The 27,070-nt window shown below is 46.1% G+C and overlaps 1 protein-coding gene across 3 annotated transcripts in view; it reads right to left on the bottom strand.

Annotated features, from left to right (window-relative positions):
* DAPK1 (death associated protein kinase 1) overlaps positions 1–27,070 on the bottom strand; it is a 209,710-nt gene that overhangs the window by 36,964 nt on the left and 145,676 nt on the right. For all 3 annotated transcript variants that reach the window (XM_060014994.1, XM_060014996.1, XM_060014995.1), the window contains exons 6-19: positions 26,893–26,941; positions 26,780–26,806; positions 25,915–26,067; positions 25,512–25,557; positions 24,273–24,362; positions 22,596–22,688; positions 20,182–20,301; positions 19,625–19,723; positions 18,688–18,786; positions 16,787–16,885; positions 15,690–15,887; positions 14,155–14,352; positions 10,150–10,248; positions 2,579–2,656 (exon numbers count right to left, since the gene is read on the bottom strand). In XM_060014994.1, coding sequence (XP_059870977.1) covers positions 2,579–2,656; positions 10,150–10,248; positions 14,155–14,352; positions 15,690–15,887; positions 16,787–16,885; positions 18,688–18,786; positions 19,625–19,723; positions 20,182–20,301; positions 22,596–22,688; positions 24,273–24,362; positions 25,512–25,557; positions 25,915–26,067; positions 26,780–26,806; positions 26,893–26,941 — 1,448 coding nt within the window. The remainder of the gene's footprint in view (positions 1–2,578; positions 2,657–10,149; positions 10,249–14,154; positions 14,353–15,689; positions 15,888–16,786; positions 16,886–18,687; positions 18,787–19,624; positions 19,724–20,181; positions 20,302–22,595; positions 22,689–24,272; positions 24,363–25,511; positions 25,558–25,914; positions 26,068–26,779; positions 26,807–26,892; positions 26,942–27,070) is intronic.

The raw sequence follows: 27,070 nt of genomic DNA, 5'->3' as shown, positions 1-27,070 counted from the left end.
AGAAAGAAAAAAAGGGAAAGCCAAACTGGGACCAGGCAAGAACCCACGCCACCCGGAATTCAAAATTCTGGTCTGGAAACAGCCACCCTTCCCTGAGATGCATGGAGCGGCACCTCCTCTATACGTTCCTAATTATAAAAGCAGTCGAAACATATTACACCCATCCAATCCACCCAACCTCAGCTACTGTGTTAGGTACTCTCCTTCCTGTCTTTTTTTCTGGGCATTTATCCGTTGTTTCCAATCTGCCATAATAGATATCTGGGTTTGCACCCAGCGTAGCAATCTGTTTTTAAAGAAAAGGAAGGATCCTCCTAAGGCGTAGATGGGCAGTAAAACACAGCACAGTCCAAGGAGAAGCCTCGTCCCTCGGCCAAGGGTGACCCTCAGACCACTGGAGATCGTGGTTTGCAGTTGATTTTTGCTTAAAGATGAATAGACTGCACCTTCCCCTGGGGTCACTGCCGTATAACAAGCATTTCTGAGGTGGTGAACAGCACTCCAGGAAAGTATGCGGCAATGGGATTGTCCAGAGTGCTACACTTGTGAGGGGGCTCCCCGCGTGCCAGCTGAGCCCACAAAACACCCGCAAGGACAATGCTGGGGCTCCGATCAGGACGATGGTGCCGGGAGTGGCAGGTGGGCTAAAATCCCCGTCTCTGGAATTTGGGAAACCTGAGAATACCTGACTCAGCATGTGTATAGACCTGCTAAGGTGTTAAGCCTGATAAAGTGTTGCTTTCTACCAGTGGTCCATACTAGAGGCTAAATAATTAACTGTAAAAACGTGTGCGCATCCAGCCTGTGGACCAGATTTCGTTTCAGTTTCTTTCCTCTATGGATGAATACTATAATGGGGAATCAATTTAAAACAGCTCTTATATTGTGACACTTTGTCTATGAACGTAAGACTCCACACACACTCAAACGTGGGGCTCCCTACTATAAAATCCAGCAAAAGTCAGAGGTTGCAAACCGGTGGCCTGAGGTTGTGTTTCATTTGGCTGAAAATAGCTTCAAATAAAGTGAATTTTAAGATTAGGAGATTTTATGTGAAAGTTCATTATTGATTTGCTGACAGACTCATAGGCTCCCCTGTACCCCCCTTGTTTTGCCTGTAAACAAAAAGTTTTCCCTTGTTTTTCTAGTTCAAATTCTCCTTCACAATGAGACAGTCTGTGGTGGTACAGAGTAGGAGAATTCGAAGCCCAGAGTTAATTTAAGTCTTTCCTGTAAGAACGTGTGAATAAGGAGGGATCTCTCTGTAGAACCTCTAGATCAAAGGGGAGACTGAACCCCTGCAGTGGCCTGGGGGATCTCAGTGTTTATCAGTTCACAGGATCCAAAGCACAAAGGTGTGAAAATGAATTATCTTCCCCAGGTCGACTCCGAGCACTGGGGAAGAAATCATTCCAACCTACGGATGTGTCCCTTCTCACTCCCCCCCTCAACCAGGACCAGGAGACCAGGGGACCACTATGAAAATTCAAACTTTCAGTAGCTGTGAAAGTTACTGTGATTATAAGACATTATAATCCCTCCCCCAGGCACTTTTCAATTTATATGGCAGGATCTTTGTAGGATACCCAAGCTTATTCTGGACAATACCTTTCCAATGAGCACTTAACTGAGCAATTTTTTTTATTCCTATAAAGTTTGTCTTTTGAAAAATTATTACATGATTATTATAGGAAATTTGGAAAAAATACAGTAATGTTTAAAGAAGAGTGTTAATTAAAAAAGCAAAATCCAAAGACACCACTGTTACCCTTTTCTTTCCATGCATTTTAAAAAGACATAGCTGAGATTACAATGTGCACATAATATATCTTCTGCTTTGAAGCCCAGGAACATCCTAAGCAATAAACTCCTGTTACTAAAACCTCTTCAAAAACATTTTAACGGCCCCAAACCACTCTCTTTTATAGCTGTCTGTCAATTTACTAGACTTCATTGTTGGTCATTCAATGTTTCCAATTTTTATTACTGTATTATAAATAATACTGCAATGGACATCTTTGTGCATAGAACTTTTTTTCTCTGCGTTTCTTCCATTTCTTCAGGAGAGAGTCACAGACATAGAATCCCTAGCTTAAAGGGTTTGACTATTTTGAAGTCTCTCAGTACATACTGCTATGATGTGGGCTGGAAAGGTACACCTGCATTTACTTATTTTTGTCATGTTTCCTCAAACCTTAGAGCAACAAGGTTTGATAAACTGGAGCACAAGTGATATCTTGGAGCTCGAAACATTAAGAAAGAAAGAAGCAGAGTCAGCTTTCTCATTTCCCCTCTACTTCACGGTGGGGAGGGGACAGGTATTACAAAGCGGGTAGGAGGGAAACCAGGCATAGCGACTGCAAAGAGGCCAATGATTTCCAAGTCTCGATACAGAAGAAGAAATCAGAGAGGTAGCCAATGTGTTCATGCAAATCGATATGCAAACCACAGCACAGGACCAGTGCCTTTTGGTACCACTTGTGTGTCCAAAGCCTCTTTTGTTCATCCTCATAGTTTACAAGGGAAAAAACAGAATCTTCCACATAAAAACAGAGCACTTCAGACCACAATTTCTCACCTTTCGGAGTCTTGTGAGGAGACCTGCTACCTGTTCATGCTGTTCCGATTTAGCAAGATCTTCTGCTGTCTTTCCATCCTGTTGGAGAAAAACGATTAGTATTTTCCTTCACGACAGAGAGCTGTGTGTTCCATACACCAGTACTGCCATCTGAGGCAGAAACAGGCATCAGAAGCAAATAAGGTGAACAAAAGACCATGTCCTGGATTATTTCCCTGTCTGTGGAATCCTTATTTCACTTGATTGTCCAAAAAAGGAAGATAAGAGGTAGAAAAAAACGTGCATCGGTGCTTTGAGGTCCAATGGCGAGATGTCTCAGGCCCACAGGCTTTAATCAAACCGGGCACCTCGTTAGCGGGCAGATTACCCTGTGTCCTGAGCCTCCTCTCTTCAGTTAGGCCAACGATAAAGACTGCCATTTGCTGGCGAATTCTAGTTAGTGTAAGCTAACATCTTAAAATCCTTCCATAGGGCTTCCCTGGTGGCGCAGTGGTTGAGAGTCCACCTGCCGATGCAGGGGACACGGGTTCGTGCCCCGGTCTGGGAAGATCCCACATGCCGCGGAGTGGCTGGGCCCGTGAGCCATGGCCGCTGAACCTGCGCGTCCAGAGCCTGTGCTCCGCAACGGAGAGGCCACAACAGTGAGAGGCCTGCGTACCGCAAAAAAAAAAAAAAAAAAAAAAAAAAAAAAAAATCCTTCCATAGACAATCTGTAGCACTCATATCAAGCTAGTTACTGTTAATTACTGTGCATTTCAAAGGAAAGGCTGAGTTTTACAATATTTATCTGAAGATTTTCGGTGAACATAAAAGGAGGAAATAAGGGTCCACAGCACCTTGGTGTTTGCTTTTTAATTAGAGAATTTTCACAGGGCTGCAGTTTCACACTGAACGAATTCCTTTCTGTTTCCAGGCCGTGAACATGCACGATGATGGCTAACATTTGTTGAGCGCCTCTTAATATCTCAGTGTGTCCTGTGCAGTAACCTCAGAGCCACTCCAGGGCGGCAGGAACGCCGGCTGTTCACGCACTACCAAGGAGGGAACGGAGGCTGAGGGATCTTTCTGCTGCAGTTTTAGGAATTACTACAAATTTAAAAGTAGAAAAGATGGGAGGCAACTTCAAAAGAAATAAAAGCAGTATTTTTTTTAATAAGAAGACTAAGGGGACTTTGGCCCATCTCTCAGTGTTCACCAGTGACAGTTAAAGTTCTCTTCCCCGGGGAGGCTGGGGGAATGCCCGGATCTGACGGACAGCACACCTGCCAATCTCTCAACCCAGGTCACAATCCCTGCCATCAGATCAGCTTTTCTCAGCCTCAACACTACTGACATTGTGGCCAGGCCGATTCTCTGCTGTGGAAGGCTGTCCCGTGCGCTGTGGGATGGCTAGCAGCATCTTGGCCTCCATCACTAGACACCAGTAGCATCCCCCTTCCACCAGCTGTGACAACCCCGTGTTTCTGGACATTGCCAAACGTCCCCTGGGGGGTGAAGCTGCCCAACTGAGAACCACAGCCGTAGGCTGTGGTCGAAGCTCAGGTGGGCACTCCGGAGGAGGCGTGCTTTACAGTCATGCCACCCGCCTCTCTCTGCCCCCCCCCAAGTCCTGAAATGGCTCCAACGGGCAGACGAAAGCTTCTAGTTTGCTTTGGGGTGAATTAGGTAATTTGTCAGACATCACATCCAAACCAGGGATGCATGCCAAACTGTCTAGATCCTTCCTGACGTGATAAGAACAAGCCTTAGTTCCCAAATCTCACAGCACGTTGGAATCACCAGGGTCTTTAAGAACTCCTGCTGCCGGGCTCCCACCCGTATGCTCTGCTTCTACCTCTCTGGGGTGCGATCTGGACATTAGGGTTCGAAAGCCCTCCCACGTGATTCTATTGTGCAGAGAAGTTTTGGGACCGTTGCCTTAGTTGGAAGCAATCTGAGCTTCGACTTAAATTTTCTGTCCTCTGGTGTGACTGGCCATGAATTTCTCTTGAAGACCTCAGATCTGCATAGCACACAGACAGAGGATGTTCACTGGCCAAGTTACTCTCCACTGTTAAGTCTCTCAAATGTCAGGAAAACAGCCATCAATAACAATTCCTTACGTTTGCACAGCACTTCACAGTTTGCAAAACATGTCGCTCTAAAGGACACTGTTTGGGCTTCCAAAAGCAATGTCTGCCAGTGTAGTGGAAAGAGTTTGAACTTTGGAGTGAGAAGGACCCAGGTTTAAGTCCGGATTCTGCCCCTCCCCAGCTGTGTGGTCAGTCACTCGGCCTCCCGAAGCCTGGGTTTCTTCATCTACGGCATGAGAAATGACACCTTGACTGCATAAGTTCTTGAGCAGATTAGAGAAAACCAAATGGAAAGAACCAACAAAGTACCAGGTGCAGAAAAAGCAAGCAGCAGTAATCACCAAAGAAAAAAAAAAAAAAAGAGCTGAGAGTGTCCCAAAACTCCCTGACTTTCTGTCCAAGAGGGAAAAGGGTAGGAGCTGGATCTCTTCATTCTGGCCCTGTGCTACCATGCACCCCTGAGCAAGGTGCCAGGTCTGCAGCTGGCCCACGAGCGATCCTAGCACTCACTGCCCTGCTTGTCACACACAGTGGTCTGGGAGGTCTCACTGAGAAGGTTATATATATATATATATATATATATATATATATATATATATATATATATATATATATATATATATATTTTTTTTTTTGTGGTACGCGGGCCTCTCACTATTGTGACCTCTCCCGTTGCAGAGCACAGGCTCCGGACGTGCAGGCTCAGCAGCCATGGCTCACGGGCCCAGCTGCTCCGCGGCATGTGGGATCTTCCCGGACCGGGGCACGAACCCGTGTCCCCTGCATCGGCAGGCAGAGTCTCAACCACTGCGCCACCAGGGAAGCCCGAGAAGATTATATTTGAGTCAAAACCTGAAGGAGGTGAGTGAGCAAGACATTTGGATACCTGAGGAAGTCTTGCAAAGAACAGCAAGTGCAAAGGCCCTGAGGCAGCAGGATGACTCTCATGTTTGAAGAACATCAAGGAAGCTCGTGTGACTGGTGCAGGCGGAGCAAGGGGAGGAGGAGGAAGAGATGGGGGACAGGGAGGCAATGCAGATCTTTAGGGACGTCCCCATCACAAGGACTTTTACGCTGAAGGAAGGTCTGAACAGATGAGGGACATGATCTGACGTATGTCTGCACAGGGTCAGGCAGGCTGCTGTGTGAGGAACAGACTGTGGACAGGGCAGGATGGGAGCAGGGACACCAGTTAGGAGACCAGGACAAGTTACACGTGATCATGGCCAAGGGCTCACAGCCTCATGGGAGAATCAGCAGTCAATTCCAACAGAGCAAGAAAGGGGGCAAATCACACCCACTGAAGGGGACTGGGAAAGAGGAGGCGTCCTGGGGCTCCAGTTGGATACTGCAAGACGACAAAGAGTTAGTGTTCCGGAATCTTCCTGACACCAACATCACGCACTACTATGTGCCTGGGTGCCTCCTAGGCACTGAAAGGCTCTCCCTGTGAAGGCAGAAGCATGTCTTATTGCCTCATGGCAGGGGTATGTGTGTGTACGTGGGGGCACTATGTGCAAGGGGTGGGGCTGGAAACAGAGGAGGTTCCAGAGGGAAGGAACAGCATGTACCAACTGGCTGAGGTGGAATGAGCGAGGTCCCCGGACCTGCAAAGAGTCCTACTCAGTTTGGTATAGCCAAGGGGGTGCAAGGTGAAGGGTGAGGTGGGCAGTGGGCAGGGACCAGGCCACGGAGGGCAATCCTGAGGGCAACGGAGCCCCGGGATGATTTGCAACTGGAACCCACTGCAGACTGGCTTTTCCAGAATGATAAATGTGGTGCTGGGTCAGAACTGTCAGGAGGACCATGAGGCTACAGGTGAGGGACCAGTTCCGAGGCAGAGCTGGTCCTGGGGGAAATACACAGTGAGATTTTAACCAAGTGGAGGCAGAGGATGAAGAGCTGTGAGTTCGAGAAGAATCCAGGATGTGGCCACCAGCGTGATGCCAGGGAAGAGAGCATCCACACTTCCTGGACCAGACGCTTGGATGTACGCAGAAGGCTTTTGCAAAGGGCAGACACTGAGGGAGGAGAGCAGACCCGGAGGGTGAGGATGCAGCGTGGAGGCGGGGGGCCTTCCACAGGTGGTGTTCACCAGGCTGGGTCCCAGCGCACTGCTCAGGGAACAAGTGGGGCCGGAGACCCGGACGTGGACCTGAGTTCCTAAGTGCAGCTGCAGCCCTGGGGCTGGTGAGAGGAGCAGGGGGCAGAGAATGGGAGGGCAGCCGGCCAGGGGGCGTGGAACAGCAGCAAGAAGCCTTGGAGCTGGAGGAGGGCAGCAGAGATGGGAGGGGAAGCAGGGGCCAGTAGGATTTTCTTACCCAAGGCCGGAGAGAGTGTCAAGGAAGTATTGCGTCCTGGAGAGATAACTAGACATGACTGCTGGCACTCAGGTGAGCAAGACAACAAAGAAAGGTAAGGAAGGAGGTGATAATAGTACAACAAAAGTCAGAGTGGGGCTTCCACTGGGGGCAGGGGTGGGGGTGAGCTGCGGCTGGGACAGGCCACCGGGGGTTTCTGGGGTGGCCTCGAAAATTCTACCTCTTGACCTTAGTGGGGTTACAAAGGTGTTTGTCAAATCCACCAAGTTTTACTTTTTGCTTATGTCCTTTCCTTAAAAAAAATGTTTTATTTTACAATAAAAAAATTTTGAAGGCGAGGTGACTGGGGCTTCTGCAGAGTCGAGGGAATTCCGGGAGTCGAGGACGGACTGTGGCGGGAGGAGGAGAGGTGGGAGGGAAGGGAAAAGAGGACCGGACCTTCAGAAGACTCTTCTCAGTTATCCCGGCTGAGAACAGACTGGGAGAGGCAGGATAACAGCTAGAGGAGCTGTAGGGTCGAGGGAGGTGGTGCCCGACGGGAAGAACCCTGCGGTCAGGCAGAGGGGAAAAGCTGGCTCACGAAGAGGGCTGGGCTGTGCCGTCCAATAAGGCGGCAGCCCAGCCCACACGCGGCTCCGCGGGGCTGGAAACGTGGCCGAGCTAAGATGTGCTGTGGGTATAAAATGTACCCAGATTTCCAAGACTTCAATCAAAGAACTGGAAGTATCTCAATAATTTATAAATACTGATTACAAGTCAAAATGATAATATTTTGCATGTTATTGGGCAAAATACATTACTTTATATGTTACTTTTAACATATGAAAATATCAGTGAAATTAATTTCCTGTTTCTTTTTCCTTGTCAGATGTGGCTACTACGAAGTCTAGTACGACACAGGCAGCAAGCTGTCCTTCCGTGGAGCCGGCCTCAGCCCGCAGCACGGCGCCTCTGTGATGACCCACACCCTGCGTGGAGCCCACGTGGCTTCCCCGCCCTAGGAGACCCCCGTCTCCACCATGCCCGCTGGGGGGCCATGCACATCCAGCCCCACCTTGGCCGGGCCAGTCCAGGCTGCGCTCCAGCTCACTGTCCTTCCAGCTCCGTCGGCCTGGGCCCTTCCTTCTCTCTCCACTCTCTCTAAGGAGTGGTCCTGACACTCCCGGAAACGTCCCTGGGGACTCTGGCTCTTAATTCTCACGGGTCCCATCCAGTAGCTGCGACCCTTGGGTCTGACTCTCTCCCATTAGACTAGAAGTTTCCCGAGGGAGGGGCAGCTTGCCTGACTTGGCCCCTCTGTGTTCGCTGTTCTGTGCCTGGTGCGCAGTGTATGCTCAGTATCTGCTGAATGAATAAATGACTGAGGCCCCGTGGTGGACTTGTAGGGACCAGGGAGAAGCGCCTGCAGTGAGCTGGGAAGGGTGGGGAGCAGAGTTACACCCGAGGGCCTCTTGAGGGGAGGCCAAAGGCACGGGGAGATGACCGCGGGCTCACAGTGGTCAGGGGGCAGACCAAGGACCCAGCAGAGGCCGAAGGTCACACATTTGAGAGGTCCCGGCCCACACTGCCGGGTAGGCAGTAGCAGCTGCTGGCATCTGCACAGCCGTCCTCGACAGTTTACTTTTTTTTTTTGCGGTACGCGGGCCTCTCACTGTTGTGGCCTCTCCCGTCGCGGAGCACAGGCTCCAGACGCGCAGGCTCAGCGGCCATGGCTCACGGGCCCAGCCACTCCGCGGCATGTGGGATCTTCCCGGACCGGGGCACGAACCCGTGTCCCCTGCATCGGCAGGCGGACTCTCAACCACTGCGCCACCAGGGAAGCCTGACAGTTTATTTTTTATGAGGCAACATCTGTAACAAAAAAGTACTTCTCCCCATCAAAATGTACATCAGTGCTCTATCGTGGAGTAGCTGGACCGAGTGCCAAGGCATGGATGGTCAGGGTTTGATAATGGCTCATCAGGTCATTGCACGGCGGTAGGTGGGTTTGTGATGGACGAGGAGGTGCCCTAAGAAGGGACAACCCCAAGTAGAGCGCTGGTAAGCACTGGGCCTGCAGAAGAGCCCAGCTCGGGGCTCAACACTGCAGAGAACAGACCCACTGCTTGTGGGGAGGGAATCACATCCCTGTCACATTAGCGCAGCCAGGGAGGCAATGTCCTAGGCCAAGAGCCAGTACCCATTTTCTGTCAAGGGCCAGGTAGCAGATATTTGGGGATCTGAGGACCATAGGGTCTCTGTTGCAATCGCTCGTCTGCCCTTGTAGAGTGAAAATGGGCACAGACAATGTGTAAACAATGGGCGTGGCTGTGTCCCAGTAAAACTTCATTAAAAGAAGCAGGCAGCAGGCTGAATTTGGCCTGTGGTCCATAGTTTGCCAACCCCTGTATGACTCTCCAGCCTCAGAGCCCTGATTTTCCCAAGGTTGGCCACCATATTTCAAGACTCCGATGGGTCTCCTTAGAGAAACACTTTATGTCAGCAAAGTCCTAGTGAGTTTTAGGAATCACCCACGTGAGCAAATGGAGACTCAATCCACTGTTGGGCCAGAGACAACTCAAATGATAATGTTTCACCGCAGCGGTAAAAACAGCAACCTTATCTCTTAGCGGACATATTTTTCCTCTTTGGTATTTCTTGAAATGTGAAACAAAGGGTTTCTTCTGCAGGGAGGTACCAGGTCTGGAACGGGGAATGTCGGGAGTGAGACATTTAAAGAAATGAGATTTAAAGAAATCTCATTTTAAAATATGTTGTGGGCCTAAGAGCAAAGCCGGACTTTTTTAAAAAAGAGAGAACAGCTCTTGTCACCCGTTTCCCCAACGCTGGGGGGCCTTCCTCCTCCCTCCCTGGAAGGAGGGGACACTTTTAGAAAAGATAAACACACAACCTAATGGAAAACACAAAGGCCTGTTGCGTAACGCAGGAAACGAAAAGGCCAGTGGGAAACAGCAGGTGTTCCTGGCAGTGCAGACCTGGTGGAAGAAGAGGATGAGGCATTCTCGGGATCTTACCCCGGGTTTGTGTGGGCAAATGTTTACGTAACTGCAGTGGAGGAGCTGAAGCTTAACGGCAGCCTGTCTGCTCTGGAGTGCAGCTGGCAAGCAATACATTTCCCCTCCTGCCCTCGAGGCCTGAGGGGTTTGCAATTGCTTTCTCCTGCCAGAGGGCTACTCACCGAAGTCAGCGCCTCCACGTTGGCGCCTGTCAGACAGAGGTAGCGGACCACGTCCAGAATCCCGTTGTTGGCTGCAAGGTGCAGAGGCGTCCGTCCATACTGGAAGAGACAAGAAAGACCCAGGAGAGTCCTCACGGCTGCTGCTGAGGAAGACGTTTATGGAGTGACCTCACAGGGCCATCACTGGGGGATCTGGGATCCTCCAAGAAGAAATAGGAGGCGAGGTCTCCCTTCTCCAGAAACTTGCCATCTCCTTGGGGAGGCAAGCCAAGCAAAACAGTTTCAAGTATTTCTCAGTTGAAAGAGTAACTTTAAAATAAAACTTAAAAGGATGAAAGAGTGGGAGGCTTATCATAAGATAACTAAATTAAGTCTCCTGCTGCGCCAGCAGAAAGGAGGCATGAGTCAGGGCTCAAGGGCCCCAAAGTTCCGGAAAGATCCGCACCACAGTTCAAATTTAGATACAGCGAAGGGAAAAGGCATGGAAGCACAGCCACTGAAGACACTCTAATGAGGTGACATTCCAAGGCCATACCCACCATTTTTTATGCCTGTGGGTTCCCAAACCCAAGGCATCTGGAGGCACTACAGTGAATTCATGGGGTGCTGAGGAACATTTTAAATTTTTGATGGAACCAGCAGGTTCAGACACCAGGGAAACTACCAGCTCCAGGTAGTTCAAAGTCTCAAAGTAGCTGGTACTGCCTTCCTTTCAATGACATCATGTATGCACAGCAGGGGGTTGGTCGCTGCTGTGATAAGAGGCAAATATCTTGAGAAAATCCACGTAGAATAGGATATAAGGGTGGTGGTGTCCACTCTGAGTCCAAGGTTTGAGGAGTTATGAGGTGCCCAACAAGCATACACATCCCATTAATATACAACTGGGGTTAATTAAGAATGAAATAAAAATAGTTTTCTTTCAATTTATGTGGATCATTTATTCCCACAGCTACTAAGTTGTTAGGACATACATACTAGGTTGTTTGGATTGGACGACTTAACAAACAGAACTTTAGGTATTTCTTTTGCTCCGGGGGAGCCATGAAAAAGATTACTAAGACACTATGGAAGATATGAATTGAGCAAGTGTGGGTATCTCTGCTTTATACTGTTTATGTGCAAATACAGGTTTCTGCTAGAAAGTTAACACATGCTCAGGTAGAAAATCCAAACAACACAGAAGGAACTATGGGAGAAAAATGAAGCCTCCCTCCCCCTCCCCCTCCCCCAAGTTCCCCTACTCAGAACTAGCCCTACTCAAACCTTCCAGGCTTTTCTCTATGAATCCATAAATGGAGAGAAATAATCTGAAAAGCCAAGACATTAATCACACTCCACCTTCTATTCTGTCCCTTGCATTTTTCACCTAACAATGGGTTATGAATAATTTTTCATGTCTATAAGGAAATCTATTACATTCTTTCAGACACCTGAATAATATTCAATATACGGCTATATCATCACTCATTTAGCCAGCCTGCTGAGGATGGACACTTAAGGTGGTTCCACTTCTTGCGATTATAAATAACGCTGCAACGTATGTGCATATTTATGTTTTGTTTACTGTTAGCTTCTAGAGTGATTTAGAAAGCAGATACGAAGCTTTCAAATACCCTAGAGTTAAAGTGCGAAGGAAAGGAGGAGGTTTGGAAGACCTGGATGAAGAGTTTGGATTTCTGTGTAAGGAAGATAGTCTTGGTTACAGGATGCATAGTTTTAGAGAAGGGAAGAAGGTCAATGAAGAGACGTGTGATGAATAAAAGGGACTAGGAGAGTTTACACTTTTGATGGCCCCCAATGATTGACAGAACAAAACCCAAACTCCTTAGCATTACACTCAAGGTCTTTCACCATCTGGATTCAGTGCCGTTTCTAACTGCCTCCCTCCTCTTCTTGAAATATGCTTTCCCCTCTTCTTCATCTGTCCAAGTCCTACTCATTTAAAATGATCACCTCTGAAAAGCTTTTCCCGGTTTCTTTAATGTCCAGATGTCCATGTTTCTGGAGCACCTGTACCTCTATCACAGCAGTGACTGCAATATGAGATGCTGTTATATTGAAATGTCTGTGTGTCTGTCCAAAAGCAGCCTGAGGGCAAGAACCATTCCCTGCCGTCCATACCCTGCCTAGCCCTGCTCCCCACCCGCGCCTGGCACAGTGTTGTCACAGAAGGGCATTCATCAATGCTTGGCAGGCACGGAATTCTCTTGCAGGCTCCTGGATGTGTGTGCGCATCTGTGTGTGTGCGTGCACACACACGTGTGTATCGACATGCTTTTTCTACTTTCGCCGATGAGAAGAGCCAATCCAGAAAGGAACAAAGGGTTAAGGGCCGTGCACTCTGCATCATCTAGTTCCTCTCCTCTCCTGCATTTCCCGATGTGGCCGAGTAAATAGCCACTCTCCGGATTTTCACATGAGAAGAATGCAGAAAAAGACATGTCTGTTTCACTGCAATGAGCGTCAAACATAGTGACAAGTTCCTGTCACGTACTGCTGACAGGGGTAGGATCTGAATGAACATTTTCATCTCCGGGGGAATTGAGTCCAGGTAAGGAAAAGGCAGGACACAGCATGGGAAAGGAGTGACAGTCTGCCTGTGGGATATGGGCCATCACTGTGCCACCTCCACGCTGACAACCGGTTACCAGGGTGAGACCATGTAAAGGCAGATGTGCTTTCTGGAGAAATAATGCCTTTCTCTTACTCTTCTGTGCATCTTTTAAGCTCCCCTACAGCCCCCAGCATCTTTCCTAAAATAAACAGCGAAAAAATGAACAGGAAAACAAGCTGACACCAACCCTTCTGAAGAAGGCGTGAGACCCACAAAGTCGTGGTGTACAATGGCCAAGTCAAAGGTATTCAAATGAGTGCCACGAGGTTCCTAAAGCTGCTTTTTATTCATTTAAAGACTCCTGGAAGGAAAGCCTAGGTCTTGATGCTGCTTAATATTACATTTAGCTTCCTCCTTAAGTCACTTATATAACTGACTTGGCAAGGTTAGAATAGGATAAACTAAGAAAGCAACCAGCAGCTAATGGTTAAGACCTAGTATATTGTCTTTTCATATTTCCAGAATATGAAGATTACCAATTTCAATTCCCATTAGAATTAATCACATAATACGCAAGAGGACTATTTTTTTTGATAGAAGCAGCATTTTCCAGTTGTTTCAGATATTAATTCCTTTTACCTCAAACAAATCATAATAAAATTCTGCTGGTATCATGTCTACCATTTATAAACAAACATTTCCTGCAATTAAAAAATTAATTCTACCTGGACTTTGTTTTTAACATAATCGTAACAGAATAGTGCTTGCCTTTCCTACAGTTGCAGGGCTGAAACCACATGAATATCCAACTGTTCTATCATATTTGGTAATGAAAATCTAGATGGTGTTCAGGGAAAAGAGATGGTGTTAGCTAATTTCTAGGAGTCAGCATATGGGGATTTTTATTTCTTTATCATTCACCAAATGATAGTATCCCCTTGGTCTTACCAAACTTATTAAGCACAAAAAAGATGTTATGAACTTTTGACCATAAAACTCTCAGTGGGGGAAACTGGAGAAATCTGGCCCCAGGAATTTCAATCACATCAGAACTCATTAGGTGTTTCCCTGAAGACTTAGTGTTCCAGGAAGGTGCCCCAATTTGTACCATGTTCTCTGATTCCTCTACAGGAGGGGGCGTGCGTGCGTGCGCACGCAGGCACACACACACGCACACACACTCTCTCTCTTTCTCGATGCCCATAAATGGTAAGCCAGGCTTAGCAGGAAGTACTTATTAATGTAATTTTCTGTTACTCTAGGAAATTATTCAAAAGTCAGATGTAAAATATACTTCAAGTGGAGAGTCCTATAAAAAGGAACAGGTTCATATAAGCAATACTGACTTCGAACAACGAAAAGATGCAGAGAGAAACTTGCCCAAACCCGGAAACACGTGGACAGACAGACACAGACGGACTCTGCAGGGATCTTCCTTCCAGCTTTACCTTGTTGGAGAGATCCAAATTGCAGTTGGCTTCACAGAGGGCCACCACAATCGGCACGTTGCCATCTTTGCAGGCCACGTGGAGGGGGGTGTTGCCATGCCTGTCTTGGAAATCGACGGAAGAGCCCTGACTGATGAGAGCCTGGATGACCTCCATCTGACATCGTCTCACAGCAAGATGCAGAGCTATGTGTCCGTCCTGCAACAAACACCGGGGCCGTGAGCGCTTTCGCTTGGGCACGTGGGCCTGCCCGCTTGCCTTTCCGGCTGCACTGGGCCAGGTTTAATTGGCAATGGGACCATTACTGCAAAGCCTGAAGGAGGATTAAAACCGTGAACTTTACTCCTGGTGGGGTCGGGGCGAGGCCCCATACATCTCACTCTGAATAATCACAGACCAAGATGAACGTCAGCTTAATTAACCGAGGCTTGGCCAGTACCTTCGGGTAGGAAGACTCCACACTCCTTTTTGTCTCTGAATTTATAGGACTTCAGTTATGTTTGGTACTCCAATGGCCTCTTTTATCAAGTATTCGAAAAACACTTTTCAAAACATTTGCTCAGCAATGTTTACTAACTTCCTAAGGAGAAAGTTTATTATTTTATTTGACACCAGGAGAAACTGAGAGAGCAAGGCGACTTGCTGTCATGGATAGGAGCATCAGTCCGGGAATTCACCTGCTCTAGAACCCCCGGTGAAGAAGCGTGTTGAGTTGTAGGAGCTGGGTAGAGGGAGTGTGGAAACATCTCTGTAACGTACTTGTTCTAGGGTTTGCTTGATGTCAGCACTACTGACATTTGGGACCTGTCCTGGGAATTGTAGGCTGTTCAGCAGCACCCCTGGTCTTTATCTTCTAGATGCCCCACCCGGGCTGTGACGACCAAAATATGTCTCCAGCCACTACCAATGTCTCCTGGGGGCAAGGTCACCCCACTTGAGAGCTACTTCTCTGTACCCAGAAAATACTCCACAAGTGGCAGTTCCTAAATTAACCACAGTGTGCCAGATCTAACTATACACAGCAACATCACAGCCTCATTGTAAGTACGAGTTCACTATAAGAACAGAGTACGCTGAATGTGCTTAATTAAAAAAGGAAAACCTGGCCTGGAGTTGAGATTGCCAAACAAATAAGACTAGTTTATTGTTTTTCTACAAAATAGCAGGTGATGGAAGTAAATAAACCACCTATTTCTTTGTCTATCTACAAATTAATAGTGTGTTGCCAATTTCAGTCCTAAGTGAGGATTTGTCTTGGGCTCTGTGATCATCACTGTACCTGCTGCAAAGCTAAAAAGGCTAAAAATAGAGACCCGAGTCATCTGACCAATTCATAAATTTTGTTACACCCCACAAATGAACATTAATTATTAAACAGAATCTAGAATCACAGAATCTTTGGAGAGGAGAAAGGATGATATAACTTGTTGCACTCAAGTTTGTTATTTTAGGGTAAAGTCACTGAGAAGTCTTGTGGTCCCTCCAGCCTCCCAGATCGCTTTTCAGCAAGTGGGATATATTGACCCACTAAGCACCTTGTCGGATGCATTAAGGTCGGCTCCGTGCTCAGCCAGACACTCCACAATGTCGTGGTAGCCCCTGGCGGAGGCTGTCAGGAGGGGGGTCTCTCCTTCTCGATTCTTAATGTTCACATTGCAGCCGGCTTCGCAAAGGACTTTGGCCACAGAGTAATAGCCGTGCCAGGCAGCACAGTGCAGGGGCGTTTCTTCTTCCTGGCCAAGGAGACAAGTACATAGAGGAGGAGAATGCAAGACTATGAAAGAAAGTACAGGCATGGTGAGAGTCCTGGCCAAACCTGGCAGCAAACTCAAGGCAGCGGATTGAAAGAGCTCGTAGCTATTGGAGCAAAACATCAATGTGAAATAACGGGCATGGGTCTGACGGCTTTCCTTAATTCGAATTCAGCTTTCTCAGCATTTTACTGACAACTGACTTTGCGGAGCCCACTGGAACCATGGCTCAGCTCTTCTGAACAATAGAGCCTCTGCGTGGGTGGATTTATATCATCTGTCTCGTAAAAGTGCTGTCTGTCCTTTACTTCACTGGAGACTACTAACCATGGGACAGCACTTCTCTGAGCAGGAACTCTTCGAATAATCTTGATGCCCCAAGATTCCTGTCATGTATATAGCATAAAGATGAGTCACATAAATTGATTACTGCTCTGGCAAAGAAGGGGCCAAGACAACCAAGCTTTAACAAAAATGGTTGGTCGTGAGGTCTACATATTCATGATCGACATCATTAGACACATGTATCTGTCTATGAGGGGCGGCTGTACTGTAGTGGTTACGAACACAGACTCTGGAACCAGACCGGGTGGGCTTGAGCACTGGCTCCAGCACCGTTGAGCTGTGTTACCTTGGGCAAGTTCTTGAACCTCTCTCTGCCTCAGTTTCCTCATCTGTAAAATGAGAATTACAGGGTTGTCCAGAGGATTAATGAACGGATGAATGAATGTTAGTGCTTTTGTTCGAGTCCCTGCCCTCTGTAATCTAAGCAGAAAACCTAACTTGGATAGAACTCCGTAAGACCCAGACACATCACCTGGCTGCCTGTATACCCGTGCAAAAAGCAGAAAGAAGTGAGGACATCAGGTACCATGACCCACCTTGTCCTGGAAGTTGGGATTTGAGCCAAAGCTGCACAGTAACTGAACCACGTCGGCATGGCCATAGCGAGCTGCCACATGAAGGGCTGTCTCTCCAGACTGCAAAAGACACAGCCAAAGATTCAGAGCCCCCTGGGAGCCGTCCCACTCCCACCCATGCCTGGCTCCACCTCCTCGCCTGAGGTGGTACCTGCCCCTCTCAGGCCAGATGCCCCTTTGGTGACTGGGCCAAGGACCCTGGGGTGGGGCACCCACTATGTAGCTAGCGTTAAATCCACACACCTGGCTCATCCTGTGTGTGATAACCCTCCCTCCCTAAGTAAGAGTGCATTCCCTTTTTTGTGATAGCTGGTCTCAATTCTCATTATATACTGACGCTTCCAGCTATGTGATTTTTTTTCAAAACACAAAATTCCTTTTTTAATATTAAGTTCTTTAAACACAGGGTTTTATTTAATACCAAGTTTCTGATTTCATTTTGTCTATGTTTAGAATGTCATTTCTTACATTCTCAGAGATTTTAAAAAACATTACCATTAGCCCATACAATAACATTCTATGAATTAGTCATAGATGCAACTTCCTTAAGATTTTTTTTTATATCTGCCATGAAACTGTCAGAATAAACTGATCTAAAAACATAACAGAATGAGATACTTGTTGCCACCCGGCAGAAAACTGTTATAATAAATGTATGTCGGGACTTCCCTGGTGGTCCAATGATTAAGAATCTGCCTTCCAATGCAGGGGATGCAGGTTTGATCCCTGGTCAGGAAACTAAGGTCCCACATGCCATGGGGCAACTAAGCCTGCACGCCGCAACTACCGAGTATGCGAGCCACAACTACAGAGCCCACGTGCTCCAGAACCCACAGGCCACAACGAAGAGCCCGTGCACTACAACGAAAGATCTCAAGTGCTGCAACAAAGACCCGATGCAGCCAAAAATAAATAGATAAATATTTAAAAAATAATAATAAAAAAATAAATGTATGTCTTTAATGTAAATGTCCTCCCTTAGATATGGTGCAGTGCACAATACATACAACTGTATGTGGCAGCCCTGACTGAACATGACAACTCAGTCTACTGGTAGTAGAATCAGAGAGGGGTTGCATAATGGAATACATAACAGATGAGAAAATAGGAATCTTAAGTTCAGGTCCCAGCCCTGCAATGAATTCACAGGGCCGCTGTGTGGACTGAATGAAACATGGGTACGTGAAAGTAAGGTATCTTCCTAAACCAATCATTTTGATAACATCTTTACCCCAAAAGCCTTACTTTACTTGCATTGTCTCATTAACCCTTCTAGTGCCAGTGATCGTAAGGTCAGCACCGTCAGTCAGTCACATCAAAGAGGAAGAGAATGGTAGAGATGTGCACATGGCGGGTCAAGAAGAGGACCAGGACTCAGGTCACTTTCTGGTTGTCTTTCTGGCTGAACTGAGTTTTCATGTTATGGGGAAGATAGTTCACTGCTTATATAACATGGAAAACCCTTGGCAGATTTCAAGTAAAATCAGATTTTATTTATTTATATTAAAAAAATTTTTTTTTTTTTGCGGTACGCGGGCCTCTCACTGTTGTGGCCTCTCCCGTTGTGGAGCACAGGCTCCGGACACACAGGCTCAGCGGCCATGGCTCACGGGCCCAGCCGCTCCGCGGCATGCGGGATCCTCCCGGACTGGGGCATGAACCCGCGTCCCCTGCATCGGCAGGCGGACTGTCAACCACTGCGCCACCAGGGAATCCCCCTGATTTTAATATTAGACTAAGCCACCAGCAAAAAGAAACTTCTACTTAAATTCTCTGTAGGAAGATTTTGGTCCTTGTTCTTTGGGTCATGATGCAGAAGGCATGCCTTTTATTACTTTCCTTAAGAAGAGAAGTGGCCTTACCTTGTCTTTAACATCCAAAGGGCATTTGTTCTCATTGAGAAATTTCAAGGTATCTACGTGGCCATGCCGAGAGGCCCAGTAGATGGCATTGGATCCACCCTGTACAAAAACCAAGGCAGAGTCACATTCCCAGACTGGATCTGAATGCAAACATCACTCAGTTGCTATATTTCCCTTCCTATGTGATGACAACCTCCAAAGGAGCAACTCCCAAGAGGAATAAAACCCCATTTCGCTTTTCAGTTTGACAAAGGGACCAAGGTTATGTAAGACGTTAACATTCCAGGAAGCTGGGTGAAAGGGATAAGGGAGCTCTCTATACTATCTCTGCAGATTTTTTTTTGGTAAATCTAGAATTATTTCGAAATAAAAAGTTGTTTTTCTTTTCCTAAAACCTTCATTTCAACTTCTGGTTAGAATTCCCTATATTGTCAAGGGCCAGATCTAGTCCCTTTACAGCTCAGTTGAAAGTCTATGGAAGCTGATGACAGACCCGTTGTAATGACGCTTAGCTGATCATCACTTGTGTCTACACTTCCAATGTGGTCTACGCCTCAAAGCATATCCTCCTTACTCTGTTGCCCTGATTAATGTGCGGGCAAATACATTTCTGATGAGATTAATTGGGTAATTAAAACATTTTCAATGTGACATCAAATAACACCGCTGAGTAAATATGATCAGTAAGGAGTCAATCTGGGGCAGGACACAAAGAAAGGATGATGCAGAGCAACTGAGCCACGAGGAAGATGAATGTTTTCCTTTTTCTCTGTAACATGTTAGACAGGAACAGGCTATTCAAGTAGTTCATCTTCCTTTATAGGAAACTGAGAAACGAAGTAGGGCATATGTGTTATTTTTCTCTATTACCTTTCGATTAGAGACATTTGGAAATACTTAAAAAATTAATTCCTTTGCAATAAAACAGAATTATGACCTTATCCTGGACATCGATTCTTGAGCCTCTTTTAATGAGCAACTGTAGTATTTGAATATTCCCACAGCCAGCAGCAATAAGTAACGGTGGTGTCCCATGCTGGAAAAGGCAAGAAAAAAAAATACCTATTTTTTCAGGTTTGGTAGGAAAGGAAAAGCCCAAACTAGCCCTGCTGCCCCAGATACCTTCCTGTGTCTCCACAGACACAGGACACATTCCTGTCCTGCGTGACAGGAACGGAAGACAGTCAGAAGGACACAACATCTTCCTCTTTTGGATTCACAATCCAAAGTGACATTTTCATTTGCACGATGAGCACATTTAAATTTTCATGGTTAGAGGCGAGTGCTAGGTGCGTGTAGAAAGGCCCTCAATGCAAAAAGACCTTATTCCTAACTCAGCTCACTTTCTAAGCAGAAGTGATTTTCCCCACAGTATGGAGCTTACAACAGTAAGGGAGAATGAAGAGCAGATGGGGTCTTTCCACCTTGGACTTGGAGGTGCCCAATCACCATGACCCCCCGACCCCCACTACCCCTGGCAGGACAGCATCAGACCTTGTTGGGTTGGTTAACGTCATAGTTGGACAAGGAGCCCAGGAGGTGCTGCAGGCCTGGGACGTTGTCATCGTTGATGGCGTGGATGATAGCTTTCATCACGAAGGAGTCTTCCTCATCCTTGAGAGAGACATGGAAGAGGCAAAAAGTGTTAGACTGTTGGTCATGCTGCTCCTTTTACCAACATCAGAGAAACCAATGCTTATTTATTAAAAGGAGTGTTCAGGGGAAAGTAAGCCATTTAATCCCAAAATCCACCTGGTCATGAAGGGAAGCAGGAGGTCATTTTTTGCCCCTTCACCTACTATTTATCAGTGTCTTTATGCTGCCTGCATTATTACCCAGAGAGCAAACATCTCTTAAGATTCAGATTTAGAACAACGATTGATGACAAACTACACTTTGTGTTTACCTTAGGAATCTTTAAAAACATATAGTCCCAGAAACCACTGTAGAAAATTTCAGGTGTAACTCAGATTCTAAAAACCATAGAACCAAGGAAATGATATCTTTGAATAAGAAAGTCTTACTTTGTAATTTTTGCAATTACAGATTGTCATTTTTTGAGCACTAGAAATTCTTCATTCTCTAGGTATTCTATAACATAGCAAAATTCTCTGAAAGCTCGTCACAATTATTTTTAAAAAAAGGTATGAAAAGGGGAGAAATGTAAAAATAAAGGCCAGAAATGGGAAAATGGAGGCATTTCATTTACAAAGAGAAAATAACTAGATACTGTGGAACAGTAAGTTTGTTAAATTTTTGCTACTTTGTTAAAGTACTTTCTTAAATATAAATAATAAGAAATTTGCACAATATGGTAAATTAAAACAAAGGAAAATAAGCTAGAAAAGTCCCAAACAAAAGTTTTGGACTTACAGAGGTACTGCTACTAAAATTTCAAATCTGGAAAAGCGTACCTACAGAGGCTGAACCTCTGCCTATGGGGGGTGGAATGGAGAAGGCGTTTCTCTGAACTCTGCTTTCTCTTCTCTATAAATCTGAATCCAAACAAGCTTCATGAGAGACATAATAATATCTGCACAGAGTACATGTTTAAGAACACCACTGGTTTTGCTTTTCTATCACAATCCGAGTTGAAGACTAAGAGACATTTGACTGAAAGTGAGAGTGACAAGAAATGGGAGAATGGGAGGAATAAGCACGTTGTTGTAACACAGCCTCACGATCAGCAGGACACTGAGATGATGAGAGAGAGACCCTGAGGGCTGGGGAGGGTGGTCTTCCCACCTGGAGCTTCTACACAAGCCCTGTCCCTCTCTTACCCTAAACTCTTCATTGCAACAAACTGTCTCCCAACTGATTATTCAGGGCAATTTTAATTTGTAAGATTTCATTGTTCTCATCACCTTACTTAGATTAATAGTTTATATCTTGTCCTGGTTCCACGGCCACCCTCAAACAATTCCCCAGTCCAGCTTTCCTCCTCTTTCTCTCCCTTCTCCTCCTAACTTGCTTCTCTCCTACTTCTTTATTTCTTTTTAAAATTTCCTATCTCTTTTCAGGCTATAAGGTTAGATCTGGAACTTGAGTAAAACTACTGGCTTCAGGGAGTAAAAAAAGAGCTGGTGTCTGCTGATGTGTGATCCTGCCCTTGGAGTTCCCGGATTCCACTCAGGAAACACTGACTATTCAGTTACAGGAGCAGGCTGGTTCCCACAGAACCACCCTTTCTGCCTTTTCTGGAGTCCCCTTTACCTCCAGGATTCACAAAGCCCCGTTGTCTGACTGTTGGGGAAAGTCTCGTTGAATTCTGATGTGTCCAGTCATATCTGAAGAGTTAATCTGTGATTAGGTTTCAGTTTGGATTAAGGGAAAAAAGTCGTGGAGTTGTTCTCAAGAGCCTTTAGAAATCAATACAACATCAACAAAGTGAGTGGGTTTAGCCTTCTGGTCTACCACGAACTATATCAGCAAATTCCACGGCATTTCCCCTGATTTTCTGGTGTGTTTGTGTGTGTGTGTGTGTGTGTGTGTGTATGTGTTCAGAAGGAGGGTTGTCTGCCCCTTTTGTACTACTACAGTCTAAGATTCTCCAAGGTTGGTGGAAACAGAGGGCTCTCGTTTTAGTTCATGAAAATTAGAATATGATCTTTCCTCTTCTACTGGCAAGCCTCTCTTTTATCAAACCGTGTTGGGGGTGAGAGGAGGGTGGGAAGGTGGTAGTGTTAGAGCTAGTAGGTATAGCCAATCAAAACAAAGAGGAAAAAGGACGAAACAGTAACAGAGTAGATCCAATCAGCCACCCCAACTCCCCCACTCAAGAGGAGGAAGAACAGGCCTGATGTTTCCAAGACTTCAGGTTTTCTGGGTTGCTGAACAAATTAAACAACCTAAACACGGTAAATACACAGTGCTAAGAACAAACCTATCTGGGGAAAAGGTTTGCTTACCAGAGTATCATCGCTTCTGGCAACACTCATGTTACTTCTGGACAAGAATGACCTGGATAATCTTTGGCACAGTGATATCAAGCGAACAGATTGCTTTAAAAAAAAAGAGAGAGAGAGAGAGAGTGAAAAAATGCAGGGGGAGAGGAGGAGAGAGAGCTTACATAACAATACTCAAATTAGTGCAAATGACAAAGCCTTTGAGATAGCATTCAAGGCTGACAGCGTGTATTATTCTTCAGGGGTGGGCGATCCCACAAGCAGGTTGGATCATATTTTTTTTTATTTTTTATGGTACGCGGGCCTCTCACTGTTGTGGCCTCTCCCGTTGCGGAGCACAGGCTCCGGACGCGCAGGCTCAGCGGCCATGGCTCACGGGCCCAGCCGCTCCGCGGCATGTGGGATCTTCCTGGACCGGGGCACGAACCCATATCCCCTGCATCGGCAGGCAGACTCTCAACCACTGCGCCACCAGGGAAGCCCGGATCATATTTGCTTAAAGAAATTTGTAAAGGTCTTATAAATCAAGACAACAATAGAGAGAGATTCTCCTGCATTTCGTTATTAAGCTGCAGAACTGGATGCATCCCTTCTCTCTCCATATTCACTCTCTACTCTTTGAGGAATGGGATCTTACCCTAACAAAGCCCTTGCACGTCTCCCCTCAGAGAAGCATGGTATGCAAGGGTCTTGCCCTGTGTCCTCGGTGCCCAGGCAAGTTGGTAATGGCAGACAGTGTGACTCTCAAAACTCATCCAGTTGTTGGAAATGAGCAGGTTGGGGACTCTTTAGCCTATAGGACAAACACCTCTGCACTTACTCTCAAAGGCAGAAGCAACAGGTAAAGAATGTGTGTGTGTGTGCGTGTCTGTACATGAATGAAAGAGAGGGAGAGAAAGAGAAACTTATGGTGGTTCACTCTACATTTTAAGCCTTATTTTCAAGGCTTCTTTGAGACTAAGAGTCAAGTCTTGAGTAACCCATGGCTGTGGTCCTCCTCATCTCTATCAAGCCATCCCCAGCCTGATGAGTACAATGAGGTACACTTCTGGCCCAGTGATGAGGAGACATGGCAAGTACCTGCTTCCTCTGGGCTTGACATGACCCTGTGCACAGGAAGCCATCCTGTCCCCTTCTTAACCCTGAATTTTCATTTGTTCAAGTTTGGCTGGAATGCCCTTTAGAGCCACATCCTACTCAGCCCCTGCAGAAACCATCCGCACTGAGAAGGGATCACATCGCAGACGCTCATGGTCACACCTCACCCCCATCCCAACCACTCACAGACCCAGGCTGGATTTAGAGAACCATTTACACAAGTTCTGGTATAATCATAATGCTATGGTGCCTACCACAAGAAACAAATCTATTTAAAATGTGGCTTGTTGCCTTTAGAAGAAGACGGCACTATAATTTTATTGTACTGATTTAAAAATTTGCCTTGGGAATGGTTTTAATTTAAAAAAATGCAAAATTACATGTGAAAAGATGAGTTAATAGGACTGAAATAGTATTTTTGATTGTCTTTGAAAATAGGGCAACAGTGCAGATGACTACAGAGTGAATTTTTAAAAAGGATGCAGTTCTGCACTGCCAGTATCAGAAGAAGTGAGCCCTGAACAGAGGGAGAGCCACAGGGGACACAGAATTAGTTCATCCCTTCAAATCAAACAATCTTACTTTCCATTTTTTCCGGGCTGCGAACTTCTTGAATTTCTCCATGTTTACTGCCGATGCTTTTCTACTAAGTGCTTGTTGGGTATCTTTAGGCTAAAATGAAAATCCAAGAAAGACAATTTAGAGCTCTCAAATTATAGAAATGCGTTACATGACAACTTTTGAAATCCTCTCATTATTTGGGACGCTTACATATTCACCTTGCTAAAGTAACAAAACGAGTTGGGATGATAGGCCTGATCCAGGAACCTAGTCTCCAGAGGCTAAACTCTTGTGGCTAAGGGTTTGAGCAAATCCATGAAGACTGGATCTTGAGGGAAAGTTGAAAAGTTGAGCTTGGACAAGCTGAATTACAACTTTCCATAAGAGAATCTGGGAATGGCATGATTCACGGTGAGGCCACATTGCGAGGCATGTGAACTTAACATCATCAAGTCATTTAGAGCTGCTTGGGACCTCAGATGTTAGCAAATTCGGTCTATCTTACAGCATTAAAATCCCTCCTACTGCATTTTTTCAGGAGGCCATGCAACTCTACCTCTGAAGGAAGGAGACACCGTTGCCTTCTAGGGAAGCCCAGGCAAGTGCTGGGAGCTGGCACAGACAGAGGTCTCCAGCTGCCCCAAACCTACTTCTGCAACGCAAGTTACTGCACCACAATGGTTCCATGATTTTATTCTGTAACTGCCATGCTTCCCCACCCTTAGTCCTTTCTGGTCTAGCTGAAACAACTTCCGTTCTTTAACCCAAATGCTGACAGGCGCCAGGCAAACAGTGTAAAAGTGTATATACATCGGGGGTGGCTGCTGGCCTGGTACAAAGGCAACTGGGCAGAGTTTCTGGCAGCCTTGCAGAATGAGGGCTCAGTGTTGATAGATCTTCAGATTTTTCAAGAGAAGCTGGAAATCCAGATTTGATGTGATACTTAAATGTTGGAAGTTAATTCAAGAATTTTCAAAAATATTGTTTGGGCTAATATCCCACAATCAAACTCGAGGCTGTGGAGTGGACCTGCCCTTCAGTTCCTCATCACAGTCCTGCACTGTGGTAGCTCGCTCCTTTCTACCTCCGTCATCATGAGGATTCTCTCAGCTGTCAGCTGTCTTAAAGTATAGCACCAACAGCAAACACAAGACTCCAGACGTGACCGTGGTTAGAACCCATAGTGCCTAGTGATACCCTAGGACAAACGAATTCCAGGTCGCCCTATAATCCCCAAACCAATTGCAATATGCAACTTACCTTGATCCAGGGATGCTGCAAACTATCTTGAATTGTCATTCTCTTCCTTTGTGGGGGGAGGGGAAAGAAAAAAAAAGCGGTGACCATAGAAGCAAACACTAAGGTTGTTTCCATGCCGGCTGGGCCTACCAAGGAGATGCTCTGGAAAATGCAGTTCGGGGCCTGCTTCACGGAGCCGAAAACAACATCAGACTTTGTGTGATTATTTCACTGTGCCCGCAGGGGCTGACTGAGCAGGTACAAAGGGCCCTGCCTGCATTTTCTGAAGCGTTTCACACAGCATGCTTCTCTTTGCCAGGAGGAAACAACCAGGGTCGCATAAACGTGGCCATGTGCACAGGACAGGTGCTCTCGTCTAGCTGAGGCCACAGCTGGGCACCTTTCGGGTATAATGGACACTCACTTTGGATCCTTGACGAGGAGTCTTCTTATGAAATCTTTGGCTAGGGCACTGGTATTACTGAAGTATTCTTCCTCAAATTCGTAGTTGACAGCAGATACGTTCGCTAACGTTTCTTGTTTAGTGTCTCCAAGAAATGGGGATGCCCCACTTAGGCTGTTAATAAAACAGGGCACAGAACGTGAGTAAGTCCCTCTTGTGTTGTCATTCTGTTCCTACAATATCTGATAAAGGGAGCGAGGAATAACATTATAATCTGGTGCTTGAGCGGTCACTTTAGAATTCAGTTACATTTTATAGGGCATTTAATTGTCATGCACAAAAGCTTCAGCTTAATGCAAAGGACAGTTAATTTAGAACAGCATTTAGTAGTTTAAAAAAAAGAAAAAGAAAGCCTTTCCTATTTTCTCAGCAGTAATAGACAGCCATGCTTTCTTTCAGTGATTATGCTGCAGTTTCTGATGACTCATTTCAAATTAGGAGAAAATGTTTCATTAGTATAAACTAAACATGTTGTGGAGGTGTAAAATGAATATGTTTAAAAAGCATAGGGCTTCCCTGGTGGCGCAGTGGTTGAGAGTCCGCCTGCCGATGCAGGGGACACGGGTTCGTGCCCCGGTCCGGGAAGATCCCACATGCTGCGGAGCGGCTGGGCCCGTGACCCATGGCCGCTGAGCCTGCGCGTCTGGAGCCTGTGCTCCGCAACAGGAGAGGCACAACAGTGAGAGGCCCACGTACCGCAAAAAAAAAAAAAAAAAAAAAAGCATACATAAGCTGAACTGATCAACACGACACATAGAATGGTCAGTAAAACATACGGTCTCAAAGAAAAAGGAAAAGAACATGAGCTGTGGATTTGGGTACTTACAGAATATAGGTTATTACCCCAATACTCCTAGACACAAAATAAAAAGAAAAACAACATCAGAAGAATAGTAAAATAAATCAGAAAGGTGACAACATCAAGAACATGCTCCTTACCACATGTCTGCCTCAAGACCAAGAGGTTCATAGTTGACTATCTCAGGAGCTAAGAGGAAATGAACGCACATTTAGTTAGGGAAGAAAGTGAACCAACAGATTCTAATCTTCATGTATAAACCAGAAACATGTACCAGGGAAATGATGCTGCAGCAGGGTGAATTTTGCCAGCATAAGG

The sequence above is a fragment of the Delphinus delphis genome, chromosome 6 (genome assembly GCF_949987515.2).
Source record: "Delphinus delphis chromosome 6, mDelDel1.2, whole genome shotgun sequence".
In the NCBI taxonomy this organism is placed as follows: Eukaryota; Metazoa; Chordata; class Mammalia; order Artiodactyla; family Delphinidae; genus Delphinus; species Delphinus delphis.
This window is presented reverse-complemented; position numbering and strand designations above follow the sequence as displayed.